At 40.9% G+C, this 13881-nt stretch overlaps 1 protein-coding gene across 3 annotated transcripts in view; it reads right to left on the reverse strand.

Moving 5' to 3' along the window:
- Positions 1-13881, reverse strand: part of VPS35 (VPS35 retromer complex component) — a 109288-nt gene that overhangs the window by 38795 nt on the left and 56612 nt on the right. For all 3 annotated transcript variants that reach the window (XM_056525702.1, XM_056525703.1, XM_056525704.1), the window contains exon 9: positions 1360-1456. In XM_056525702.1, coding sequence (XP_056381677.1) covers positions 1360-1456 — 97 coding nt within the window. The remainder of the gene's footprint in view (positions 1-1359; positions 1457-13881) is intronic.

Genomic DNA, 13881 nt, shown 5'->3' on the forward strand with positions numbered 1-13881 from the left:
TTCCTCTCTCCTTTGAGCAAAGTTTGTTGTGAAAAATTTTATTACAATTCACACCTGAAAAAAAGGTGTAAATTGTAACTAAAATCTACGCCAGCCCCCTCCTCTACTTGTCTGTGTAGCACAACATCAGGCTGTCGAACAGAGGGTAAGGGAACCTGTCAGAGCAGGAGAGTGAAGTGACAGCGTGGGAAAAAAGGAAGAAATCTTCAGAACTTGCGTCAGGCAAACTGACATCAGAAAAGAGGTGAAGCACAGGAAACCAACTGAGAATGCGTAACCTAGGCTTTTCAGGTACGCTGTGGGAAGTAACCAATGACAACATTTATAATATAGCAGACATATGATCTACAAAAATGTTAAGTATTGGGTAATGTTGATTCACTAAGCACTATATAATAACACGAACCTTGCGAAGAAAGGAATAAACAGGGCACTCACCAGCGTTTTTTCCTGCTTCTGTGTTCCTTTATTCAATTGGTAGAAAAATCATCAGTGCTTAAAAGGGGGCTCCGCCCCTAGACATCTTATCCCCTATCCAAAAGATAGGGGATAAGATGTCAGATCGCCGCGGTCCTGCTGCTGGGAAGCCCCGGGATCCCCGCTGCGGCACTGCGCTATCATTACAGCACAGAGCGAGAATGACGGGCAATACAGGGGCCGGAGCATCGTTACGTCACGGCTCTACCCCTCGTGACGTCACGGCCCGCCCCTTTCAATACAAGTCTATGGGAGGGGGCATGGCGGTCGTCACGCTACCTGCCATAGACTTGCATTAAGGGGTCGGGCCGTGATGTCACGAGGGGCGGAGCCATGACGTCACGCTGCTCTGTCCCCTGTATCGCCCGTCATTAGGCACAGAGCGAACTCGCTCTGTGCAGTAATGATAGCGCGGTGCCGCAGCGGGGATCCCGGGGCTCCCCAGCAGCGGGACAGAAGCGATCTGACATCTTATCCCCTATCCTTTGGATAGGGGATAAGATGTCTAGGGGCGGAGTACCCCTTTAAGGTGCAAGGAGGACAACATACAGCAACGGAAACATCCCTTTTCTGCATGTTGTCCATCTCGTGCCTTAAGCACTGATGATTTGTCTATTGAATAAAAGGAAAACTGGAGCAAGAAAAAAAAATGCTTGTTAGTGCCCTGATTATTCCTTTGATATGGACTGTATGTAGTTATAGTAGTGATCACCATCTCTATGTTGTTCGGTGTAGTCTGTCTAATCTAGGAGTTCGTATCAACTGGCTTCAATTGTAAGCATAGCAGTGCAGAGTTCTCTTGTTGCGAGACTATATAATAAATATATTAAAATTGGTAAGACAACCCCTTTAAATAACATAGCTTCTGTTGCGTTTTCTCACCTGTATGACTGTGGCCACCTGCTGTGAGAAAATGTCAAATAGTTTTATATCTGCAGGGATCCCAGGACCATCTTCTCGATGTGCAAACAGGGCTAACCTATAAAACAGAGGAAACACAGAGTGAAGTCTACCGATGTCAAGGTCACCAAAGAAAACTGAAAACTTCTCAGAAGTTTTTAGTAGGATTCGTGTTTCAATTAATTATTTTCAAGATAAAAATGGCATAATGTAATAATGTCATAAAACTGGCAATTTTATTTTTCAGAGCCAAAGGCAGCAAGGGAAAGAGGAGATCCTCCACTAAAGAAGGGAACTTTCCAAAAGTGTATTCCTCCCAGAGCTTCAGATTGAGAGCTTGCCTGCTTAGGCCCCATGGATATGACATTCTACTAATACGTTTAATGTACAATCTAGAAAAAATCCCAAAAGTGAACGTTTCCATAGGGGTCCATTATTGACCAGTATAAAGTCATTAATCAGTTGAAGATTTATAATGATATATTTTTAAAAAAGAAAGAAAGAAAATATGCAGTGTACTTCTTGTCTACCATAAAAGCTTAAAGGGGTACTCCGCTGCTCAGCGTTTGGAACAAACTGTTCCGAACGCTGGAGCTGGAAGCTCGTGACATCATATCCCCGCCCCCTCATGACGTCACGCCCCACCCCCTAAATGCAAGTCTATGGGAGGGGGAGTGACGCTGTCAAGCCCCCTCCCATAGACTTGCATTGAGGTGGCGGGTGTGACGTCTTGCAGGGGCGGGGCTACAACGTCACGAGCTCCCGGTGCCGGCTCGAGCATTCGGAACAGTCTGTATCAAATGCTGAGCATCGGAGTACCCCTTTAAGGGCGAGAGATGCCACCGTAGGCAATAGTAAAACATATAAGTCATGAGCTTTTCCTGTTGTTGGTGGAGCAAAGGGTTGGGTGTGTGGATTTTCAATGCCTGAGCCCATGATTCTGGGAGGGTAAAGCCAGCACAAGATCTGTATGACTGCTAATTATTACTCCTCTCCCGAAAGGTGAAATATGAACATTTGGCCACATCAAACATTCATATGTATGGGAAGGTCACGAGAGATAACAGTCAGCCAAACATATGTTCAGCCAACAGTTATTGTAAGTATGAACAGATTTACAATTGTTTAACACATTCCCTGACAAAATCTGCATCTATCCTGAATGGGAAACCACTGGGCAGATTTGAAATAAAAAAAATATATATATTTTTATGCACGTACACATAGATTGGTTAAGGAAATTACACAGAGTTACTTAAACGCAGATTAGCTCCATTTGCATTCAGAATCCATGGCAGAGGGAAAATGCTCTGATGTGGATAAGTCATGGATTTTTCTGCTGAAAAATTTCCATTGTCTGCACGGAGACTTAGGAAAACAAAAGGACACGAGGTAAGCTCAGATATTTAGTTGTGATCTCTCTCAATCTTTTCTTCCAGCAAAAAGCCGTTATGAGGCTACAGTACAGCCTATTACAACTGTCAGTCTCAACTTCTTGGAATTGAGGATTCAAACTAGGCTTGAAAAGGACAGAGGTTACCTGAGCATATATCACTTGCAAATGTCTGTTCTGTCCTTCCAACAATAAAAAAAAAAAAAAAAAAAATAGACTAAAAGAACATCCTTCTCTTGAATGTGGCCTGACATCTCAGATACTATCTTGATGAACATCTCAAGGGGCTATACAGATGCTAAGGGTGAGACGCTTGAAACCAGATAGCTTCTTTCATTTTTCAATGCAGTTTTTGCTACAAAGACACAAGTGGATTTAATAAAAATGAAAAGAATAACAAATATAACAATAGATCTTCTCGCTTTTGTATCCACGTGTTTGGTTTAGAAAACTGCATCAAAAAGTGCCATTAAAATGTGAGGTTTTTAGCCAATAACTATATCAACCAATAGTTGTGGTCATTACTTTTAACAAAAAACAGAAGTTAAACCAAAACTAATATGAACAAAAAAAACTGTAGCTTTTTGTGTCTCCTGTTTTTGGATAAAAAAAACTAAGCAAAATCCTGACCAAAATATTGTGTGTGAACATCGCTAAATTATTATTATTATTTTTTTTCCGAACAATCCATTGGAAAGTACTTAGAAGGGTCTATAAGCTGCTCTTAAAGTGTCGCCCCCCCCCAGCAGGAGATCATTCAGTGGGGAAACATGGAAGCGTGCGCTTAATGTCCCTGCAGCGCTGCCACAGGAGAAATACATTACATTGTGCCCATTTAGATTCATTGGATGTCTCTGCCATGTAGGATAAGATAGGTCCTTCAAAACGAGAGATGCTCTTTGCAACTGCCCTCGACTCTGGTGAAGAGATGAGAGTCCTGAACGCTGACCCCTATAGCTAATAACTCACAATTCCCTTAAGGATTTATGAAATGGGTTTTGTAAGCTGGAAAACCTGTTTAACCCATCAGAGGTGAAGTCATGGGGACAAGTAGACTGCTTTAGATTTCACATTAGACTTAGAAACGTGTTGAAGGCAACTGGTCAGAGAGCAATGAGAATCTTTGTATTGAATACAGTTTTGATATATGAGGTCTATGGTTTTCGAATATATTTCCACCAACTAAACCGCAAAAATAGAGACAGAAAGACTCATTGCCAAAGAGAGTAAAACTAATCCCAAAATGTTCTTTAACCCCTTAAGCACTCAGCCCATTTTGGCCTTAAGGACTCAGACAATTTAATTTTTACGTTTTCATTTTTTCCTCCTCTCCTTCTAAAAATCATAACTCTTTTATATTTTCATCCACAGACTAGTATGAGGGTTCGTTTTTTGCGCGACCAGTTGTCCTTTGTAATGACATAACTCATATCAAAAAATGGATGGTGCAACCAAAAAACTAAATTTTTGTGGGGAAATTAAAACGAAAAACACAATTTTGCTAATTTTGGAAGGTTTCGTTTTCACGCCGTACAATTTATGGTAAAAATGACGTGTGTTCTTTATTCTGAGGGTCAATAAGATTAAAATGATACCCATTATTACATACTTTTGTATTATTGTTGGGCTTAAAAAAAAATCACAAACTTTTTAACCAAATTAGTACGTTTATAATCCCTTTATTTTGATGACCTCTAACTTTTTTATTTTTCCGTATAAGCGGCGGTATGGGGGCTCATTTTTTGCGCCATGATCTGTACTTTTTTTTGATACCACATTTGCATATAAAAAACTTTAAATACATTTTTTATAAAAAAATTTTTTAAATAAAATGTATTAAAAAAGTAGGAATTTTGGACTTTTTTTTTTTCGTTCACGCCGTTCACCGTACGGGATCATTAAAATTTTATTTTAATAGTTCGGACATTTACGCACGTGGCGATACCAAATATGTCTATAAAAAAAAAAATTACGCTTTTTGGGGGTAAAATAGGAAAAAACAGACGTTTTACTTTTTTATTGGGGGAGGGGATTTTTCACTTTTTTTTTACTTTTACTTTTTTTTACTTTTTTTTTTACACTTGAATAGTCCCCATAGGGGACTATTCATAGCAATACCATGATTGCTAATACTGATCTGTTCTATGTATAGGACATAGAACAGATCAGTATTATCGGTCATCTTCTGCTCTGGTCTGCTCGATCACAGACCAGAGCAGGAGACGCCGGGAGCCGGACGGAGGAAGGAGAGGGGACCTCCGTGCGGCGTTCTGAATGATCGGATCCCCGCAGCAGCACTGCGGGCGATCTGATCATTCATTCAAATCGTGCACTGCCGCAGATGCCGGGATCTGTATTGATCCCGGCACCTGAGGGGTTAATGGCGGACGCCCACGAGATCGCGGGCGTCGGCCATTGCCGGCGGGTCCCTGGCTGCGATCAGCAGCCGGGATCAGCCGCGCATGACACGGGCATCGCTCCGATGCCCGCGGTTATGCACAGGACGTAAATGTACGTCCTGGTGCGTTAAGTACCACCTCACCAGGACGAACATTTATGTCCTGCGTCCTTAAGGGGTTAAAGGGGTACTCCGGCGCTAAGACATCTTATCCCCTATCCAAAGGATAGGGGATAAGATGCCTGACCGCGGGGGCCCGCCGCTGGGGACCCCCGTGATCTTCCACGCCGCACCCCGCTAAAATCAACCCCCGGAGCGTGCTCGCTCCGGGTCTGATTACTAGCGATCACAGGGACGGAGCATACTGATGTCATGGCTCCGCACCCGTGTGACATCACGCCCCCTCCATAGGCTTGCAATGAGGGGGCGGAGCTGTGACGTCACACGGGGTGGAGCCGTGACGTCACTATGTGCCGTCCCTGTGATCGCTAGTAATCAGACCCGGAGCGAGAACGCTCCGGGGGCTGATTCTAGCGGGGTGCGGCGTGGAAGATCAGGGGGGTCCCCAGTGGTGGGACCCCCGCGGTCAGGCATCTTATCCCCTATCCTTTGGATAAGGGATAAGATGTCTTAGCGCTTGAGTACCCCTTTAACTATATAAATAGCAAAAAGATCAAAAATGAAAGTGTGGACCCTTTAAAAAATGATGAGGAAGAAATTACAAACGGAGATCAGGAAAAGGCAAATATATTAAACAAATTCTTCTCCACTGTATTCACAGAGGAAAATGAAATGCCAGATGAAATACAGCGAGATAAGGTAAACTCCCCAGTACAGGTCCCCTGTCTAACCCAGGAAGAAGTACAGTGCCGTCTACAAAAAAATCTAAATAGACAAATCACCAGGTCCAGATGGCATTCGACCCCCTGTTCTAAAGGAATTAAAGTAGTGTAATAGACAGACCCCTATTTTTAATATTGAGGGACTCCATAGTAACAGGTACTGTTCCCCAGGACTGGTGCATGGCAAATGTGGTGCCAATATTTAAAAAAGGGGACAAAAGGTGACCCCGGGAATTATAGACATGTTAGTTTAACCTCCGTTGTTTGTAAATTGTTTGAGGGTTTTCTAAGGGATGAAATTCTGGAGTATCTTAAGCAAATCCCCATAGCAAACCTCTTCTAAACTGGGCGTTTCCTTAGACAGGTGTCATCAGAGAGGATTTAGACAGAAAAGAACAACCTTAACTTCAGAAGCTCATAAGTACTGAAAGGATTAAGATTTTTTAATAGAAGTAATTTACAAATCTCTAGGAAAAAAAAAGAAGAAATATGTGCAGCTCAATTATCTCACCAACCGAGGACAAATGGGTAATGCACCTATACCTATGGTGCTAATAATAAATATTAGAAAAGAGACAAAAATACCGAGACCTCATGGAAGGTAAACTATATGAATACAATTGAAGTAAACAAGGATCGTGCTTCAATTCTAATAGGATATAGATTTTATTAAAAAATATTTTATATTAATTTTTTAATAAAATCTATATCCTATTATAATTGAAGCACAATTCTTGTTTCCTTCAATTGTATTCATATAGTTTACCATCCTTGAGGTCTGGGTATTTTTGTCTCTTTTTCTAATTTACAAATCTGTTTAACTTTCTGGAGCCAGTTGATATATATAAAAAAGTTTTTTTCCTGGAATACCCCTTTAAGGACTGAGCCCTTTTTCACCTAAAGGACTCAGCCCTTTTTTGCAATTCTGACCACTATCACTTTATGCATTAATAACTCTGGGATGCTTTTACCGATTATTCTGATTCAGATTTTGTTTTTTCGTGACATATTCTACTTTATGATAGTGGTAAATTTTCATCGTTACTTGCATCCTTCCTTGGTGAAAAATCCCAAAATTTCATGAAAATTTTGCATTTTTCTAACTTTGAAACTCTCTGCTTGTAAGGAAAATGGATATTGCAAATAAATTATATATTGATTCACATATGCAATATGTCTACTTTATATTTGCATCATGAAGTTGACATGTTTTTACTTTTGGAAGACATCAGAGGGCTTCAAAGTTCAGCAGCCATTTTTCTCAAAATTTTCAAAATCTGAATTTTTCAGGGACCAGTTCAGTTTTTAAGTGGATTTGAGGGGTCTTTTTATTAGATATACCCCATAAATGACCCCATTATAAAAACTGCACCCCCCAAAGAATTAAAAATGACATTCTGAAAGTGTGTTAACCCTTTAGATGTTTCACAGGAATAGCAGCAAAGTGAAGGAGAAAATTCAAAATTTTCATTTTTTACACTCACATGTTCTTGTAGACCCAGTTTTTGAAATTTTACAAGGGGTAAAAGGAGAAAAAGCTCCCCAAAATTTGTAACCCAATTTCTCTCGAGTAAGGAAATACCTCATATGTGGATGTCAAGTGCTCTGTGGGTGCACTAGAGGGCTCAAAAGGGAAGGAGCGACAATGGAATTTTGGAGAGTGAGTTTTTTGGAAATGGTTTTTGGGGGGGATATGTCACATTTAGGGAGCCCTATGGTGCCAGAACAGCAGAAAATCCCCCACATGGCATACTATTTTGGAAACTACACCCCCCAAGGAACGTAACAAGGGGTCCGCTGAGCCTTAACACCCCACAGGTGTTTGACGACTTTTCGTTAAAGTCGGATGTGTAAATGAATTTTTTTTTTTCACTAAAATGCTGGTTTTCCCCAAAATTTTAAATTTTTTACAAGGGGTTATAGGAGAAAATGCCCCCCAAAATTTGTAACCCCATCTCTTCTAAGTATGGAAATACCCCATGTGTGGACGTCAAGTGCACTGCGGGCGCACTGCAATGCTCAGAAGAGAAGAAGTCACATTTTGCTTTTGGAAAGCTTTTGAAATTGTTTTTGGGGGGCATGTCGCATTTAGGAAGCCCCTATGGTGTCAGAACAGCAAAAAAAATAAAAAAAAACACACACTTGGCACAATATTTTGGAAACTACACCCCTCAAGGAACATAAGGCGTACAGTGAGCCTTAACACCCCACAAGTGCTTGACAAATTTCTGCTAAAGTTGGACATGAAAATTTGATTTTCACTAAAATGCTGGTGTTACCCCAAATATTTCATTTTCACAAGGGGTAATTGGAGAAAAGGCCTCCCAAAATTTGTAACCCCAGTTCTTCTGAGTATGGAAATACCCCATATGTGGATGTAAAGTGCTCTGCGGGCGAACTACAATGCTCAGAAGAGGAGGAGTACATTGAGCGTTTGGTGAGAGAATCTGGTTGGAATAGAAGTGGAAGGCCATGTGTGTTTACAAAGCCCCCAGTGGTGCCAGAACAGTGGACCCCCCTACACACACACGACCCCATTTTGGAAACTACACCCCTCACAGAATTTAATAAGGGGTGCAGTGAATATTTACACCCCACTGACATTTGACAGATCTTTGGAACAGTGGGCTGTGCAAATGAAAGACAATTTTTCATTTTCACGGACCACTGTTCCAAAAATCTGTCAGACACCTGTGGGGTGTAAATGAAAATGGGTGTATCCATCGAAAAGGGGCGCGTCCCTGACAGGTTCAGAAAATCCTAACATATTTACTAATGTTCCCACATAAAATGTTGTGGATTTGAGCTCTGGAAACCCAGACAACTCAGAGAAGTTGTTTGTGTGTTAGGTTTTACATTGATGGGGGCCTTGTCCAGCACTGATCACAAAGTGTTAGATTGAAAATTTTCAATCTTAATAATGGTAATAATATACTGTTATTTAAAAAAAAAAAAATCATAAAGTGTTTTTTTTGTTTGTTTTTTGTTTGTTCACCAGTGCATTTTTCATTCTACATTAACCACTTTAGGACCGGGCAAATATTGGCCTTGAGGAGCAAGGCCCATATTTTCTGAATCTAACATGTCCCACTTTATGTTGTAATAACTTCAGGACGCTTTAAGTTTTTTGTGACACATTGAGCGGCATTTATTAAAAGTGAACTTGTTTTTTGTTCACTTTAAATAAAAAAAAGTTGCGAGGAAAGTGGCGTCCGTGCGCCAAATTTATCAAGTTGAGTTTAGAAGTGGACTTGAGGGCCCTGTGAGCTAGAATTGTTCATAAATCACCTTATTTCAAAAACTACACCCATCAAAAGTATTTAAAATTTCATTTAGGAGTAGAGAGGAAAACAAATTAGGAAGTTTTTCCTGTATGGCACCTGCTCCCAAAAACCAGTGTGCCAAAATGATTTGAAACAAATTGCCGTTTATTGGTATATATAGGATGCAACACAGTGGTTTCACACCTGTGCCGGGTTCTTCCTCAGACAATGAGTATTACAGGGGCGTATTTGCGCTGGTTTAAATATACATACTCCTCCCGGCATTAAATCACTTCCGGGTCACAGTTAACATCAAAACATTGATTCCACAAAAAACAACAGAAAAAGAGCATGAAGTAATAGTGATTTAAAAGAGCAACAACATGAGCCTAGTAAAAAATATTCTCTGACAAATGTGTTATTTTATGTATTTTGTGCAGCGCTGGAGGTCTCTATTTGAGAACCCACTCTTGTAGTTGGCTGCAATATCTTTGCACACTGTGGGTTTCTAATCAGTTCTCCATTGTCTATTCTCGGAGTGGGACAGTTCAGTGGGTCTGATGTTTTTCATCGGAGCATAGACTTCGGGTGGTGAGTACGGCGCAGCAGCGATGTACTCCGCATTGCCGGATTATTGAATAAATGCTGTGTATTCAGCACGGGTTTGTATAGCCATAGGGAGGCAATTGGTGAGGTAAGTACTTTCTTTCAGGATAATTTGGTGAATAGTATTGATGTTATTCATTTAAAGCATCTATGATCTCTGATGAGGCACGGCGAGTGTGTGCTGAATGGAGGTAATATACAATGTAGCAATATACAGGGGGGGCCATTTATGTGGATACACCTTAATAAAATGGGAATGGTTGGTGATATTAACTTCCTGTTTGTGGCACATTAGTATATGTGAGGGGGGAAACTTTTCAAGATGGGTGGTGACCATGTCGGCCATTTTGAATCCAACTTTTGTTTTTTTCAACAGGAAGATGGTCATGTGATACATCAAACTTATTGGGAATTTCACAAGAAAAACAATGATGTGCTTGGTCTTAATGTAACTTTATTCTTTCATGAGTTATTTACAAGTTTCTGACCACTTATAAAATGTGTTCAATGTGCTGCCCATTGTGTTGGATTGTCAATGCAACCCTCTTCTCCCACTCTTCACACACTGATAGCAACACCGCAGGAGAAATGCTAGCACAGGCTTCCAGTATCCGTAGTTTCAGGTGCTGCACATTTCGTATCTTCACAGCATAGACAATTGCCTTCAGATGACCCCAAAGATAAAAGTCTAAGGGGGTCAGATCGGGAGACCTTGGGGGCCATTCAACTGGCCAATGACGACCAATCCATTTTCCAGGAAACTGTTCATCTAGGAATGCTCGGACCTGACACCCATAAATGTGGTGGTGCACCATCTTGCTGGAAAAACTCAGGGAACGTGCCGGCTTCAGTGCATAAAGAGGGAAGCACATCATCATGTAGCAATTTCGCATATCCAGTGGCCTTGAGGTTTCCATTGATGAAGAATGGCCCCACTATCTTTGTACCCCATATACCACACCATACCATCAATTTTTGTGTTCCAACAGTCTTGGAGGGATCTATCCAATGTGGGATAGTGTCAGACCAATAGCGGTGGTTTGGTTTGTTAACTTCACCATTCACATAAAAGTTTGCCTCATCACTGAACAAAATCTTCGGCGTAAACTGAGGGTCCTGTTCCAATTTTTGTTTTGCCCATTCTGCAGCACCTGAAACTACGGATACTGGAAGCCTGTGCTAGCATTTCTCCTGCGGTGTTGCTATCAGTGTGTGAAGAGTGGGAGAAGAGGGTTGCATTGACAATCCAACACAATGGGCAGCACATTGAACACATTTTATAACTGGTCAGAAACTTGTAAATAACTCATGAAAGAATAAAGTTACGTTAAAACCAAGCACATCACTGTTTTTCTTGTGAAATTCCCAATAAGTTTGATGTATCACATGACCCTCTTCCTATTGAAAAAACAAAAGTTGGCTGACTTCAAAATGGCCGCCATGGTCACCACCCATCTTGAAAAGTTTCCCCCCCCCCCCCCCTCACATATACTAATGTGCCACAAACAGGAAGTTAATATCACAAACCATTCCCATTTTATTAAGGTGTATCCATTTAAATGGCCCACCCTGTATATGGACTACATAGTGTGAAGTGGTGAAGTTACCATTTGAAAACGAAAGGATATATGGGGGACTGTAACATTGTATAGGATCCATGACAGACTTGCGATCCTGATGTACTACATGATTATAAATTACCACCCATCAGGATCGCAAGTCTGTCAAGGATCCTATACAATGTTACACTCCCCCATATATCCTTTTGTTTTCAAATGGTAACTTCACCACTTCACGCTATGTAGTCCATATATTATTGCTACATTGTATATTACCTCCATTCAGCACACACTCACCGTGCCTTATCAGAGATCATAGATGCTTTAAATGAAGCCCGCAGCAAAGCCCCTGCAGCATCTCCGAGCGCTCAGGCTCGCGGCGTGGGCACTCCCACAGAGGTCTCCAGCACTGCAAAAAAACTCACAATTACAGTTGTAACATCAATACTATTCTCCAAATCATCCCGAAAGAAAGTACTTACCTCACCAATTGCCTCCCTATGGCTATACAAACCCGTGCTGAATACACAGCATTTATTCAATAATCCGGCAATGTGGAGTACATCGCTGCTGCGCCGTACTCACCACCTGAAGTCTATGCTCCGATGAAAAACATCAGACCCACTGAACTGTCCCACTCCGAGAATAGACAATGGAGAACTGATTAGAAACCCACAGTGTGCAAAGATATTGCAGCCAACTACAAGAGTGGGTTCTCAAATAGAGACCTCCAGCGCTGCACAAAATACATAACATAACACATTTGTTAGAGAATATTTTTTACTAGGCTCATGTTGTTGCTCTTTTTAATCACTATTACTTTATGCTCTTTTTTTTGTTGTTTTTTTGTGTAATCAATGTTTTGATGTTTACTGTGACCCGGAAGTGATTTAATGCCGAGAGGTGTATGTATATTTAAACCAGCGCAAATACGCCCCCGTAATACCCATTGCCTGAGGAAGAACCCAGCCAGGGTTCGAAACCACTGTGTTGCATTCTATCTATACCAATAAATGCCAATTTGTTTTAAATAATTTTGGCACACTGGTTTTTGGGAGCAGGCGCCATACGGGAAAAACGTCCAATTTTTTTTCCTCTCTACTTCTGAACTTCTGCACCGTTACCTGAAGGTCACGGTGAAGGACGCCGAGGCTGCCGCCCATTTTGTACTACAGACTTCAGCAAGTCTACCGGGAAATCAAGGTGTTGTGCCCTTAGCACAACTACTTATGGTGAGGTGAATTTAACAGTGTATGCACTACCCCACCTTAATAATACTCCACTAGGAGCACACCTCGTTTTTTATATTTCTTTAAAATTACATTTAGGAACTTTATTAAGCCTTTAGGTGTTTCATGCAAAATAAAGCAAAGTGAAGATAAATTTATCATGCAGATATTTTATTTTGCTCCTTTTCTTTGTAACACAGCAGGTGCTGACAGAGAAAGGCATATTTATTACCCTAGTTCTGATAGATTTATAAATATCCCATATGTGGCCCTTGAGTGCTACATGGCACACACAGGCCCGGAGCCCCATGTGTATTTGAAGGTCTTCCTTTTATTTAGGAAATTTTGTGGAATTATCAAAGGGTCTTGGGGTGCCAAAATTTTTGCAAGACAAATTGATGTTTTCATTGGTACAATTTTGGGGTACATGTAACACTTTGATTGCTTTTTAGATGTTGCGTATATAATGCTGTTAAAGTTCTCCATGTCACTCTCCATGGAATTTAAATGACATGTTAACTTTATTCTGCATGTTGTTACAACTATGGATGGTGATATCTAAATTATATATCTTTTTATGGCTTATTACAGTTACATCATAAAAATTCATTCGGCATTTTATTCACTTTAATAAATTTTTACAGAGGTAGGATTGAGTTCACCGTGCGGTAATGACATATTATTTTGCAGGTGGGTGCAGTTATAGCAATACCTGAATTGTATACTTTATAGTCTATTACAGTTAAACTATAAAAAACGTTAGTGCATTGCCATATTCTGAGAGCTGTAAATTATTTTTTTTTATACCAACATTGTGAAGGCCGTTCTTTTACAGGATAAGTTGACGTTTTTAGCGGTATCATTTTGGGCTACATATGACATTTTGATCACTTGAAATTAACTAAAAGCAGTAACTCTGCCTCAAGCACATCTTGAACAGCTTCTGTAGCCTGGTCACTGGTTGTTGCCTGCAGGCCTCATGTTATCATGGCTATAGATGCTGCATCATCTGAAGAGTTAACTGTCAGAATTGGAGGGCAGCTAAGCTACTGACACTTGCAGCGGGCAACTGTCGATGTGTGGCAGCCGGTTCCGATGCAGATGAAACGGTAGGGGATGGGAGAGAAATTGCTGAGGTATGATGGAAGTGCATGGTTGTTCATTTATTGTAGTGATCGCCATATCATCCTTGGACACAACTGTACATCCATGAG

The sequence above is a fragment of the Hyla sarda genome, chromosome 6 (assembly GCF_029499605.1).
Source record: "Hyla sarda isolate aHylSar1 chromosome 6, aHylSar1.hap1, whole genome shotgun sequence".
NCBI classification, from domain to species: domain Eukaryota; kingdom Metazoa; phylum Chordata; class Amphibia; order Anura; family Hylidae; genus Hyla; species Hyla sarda.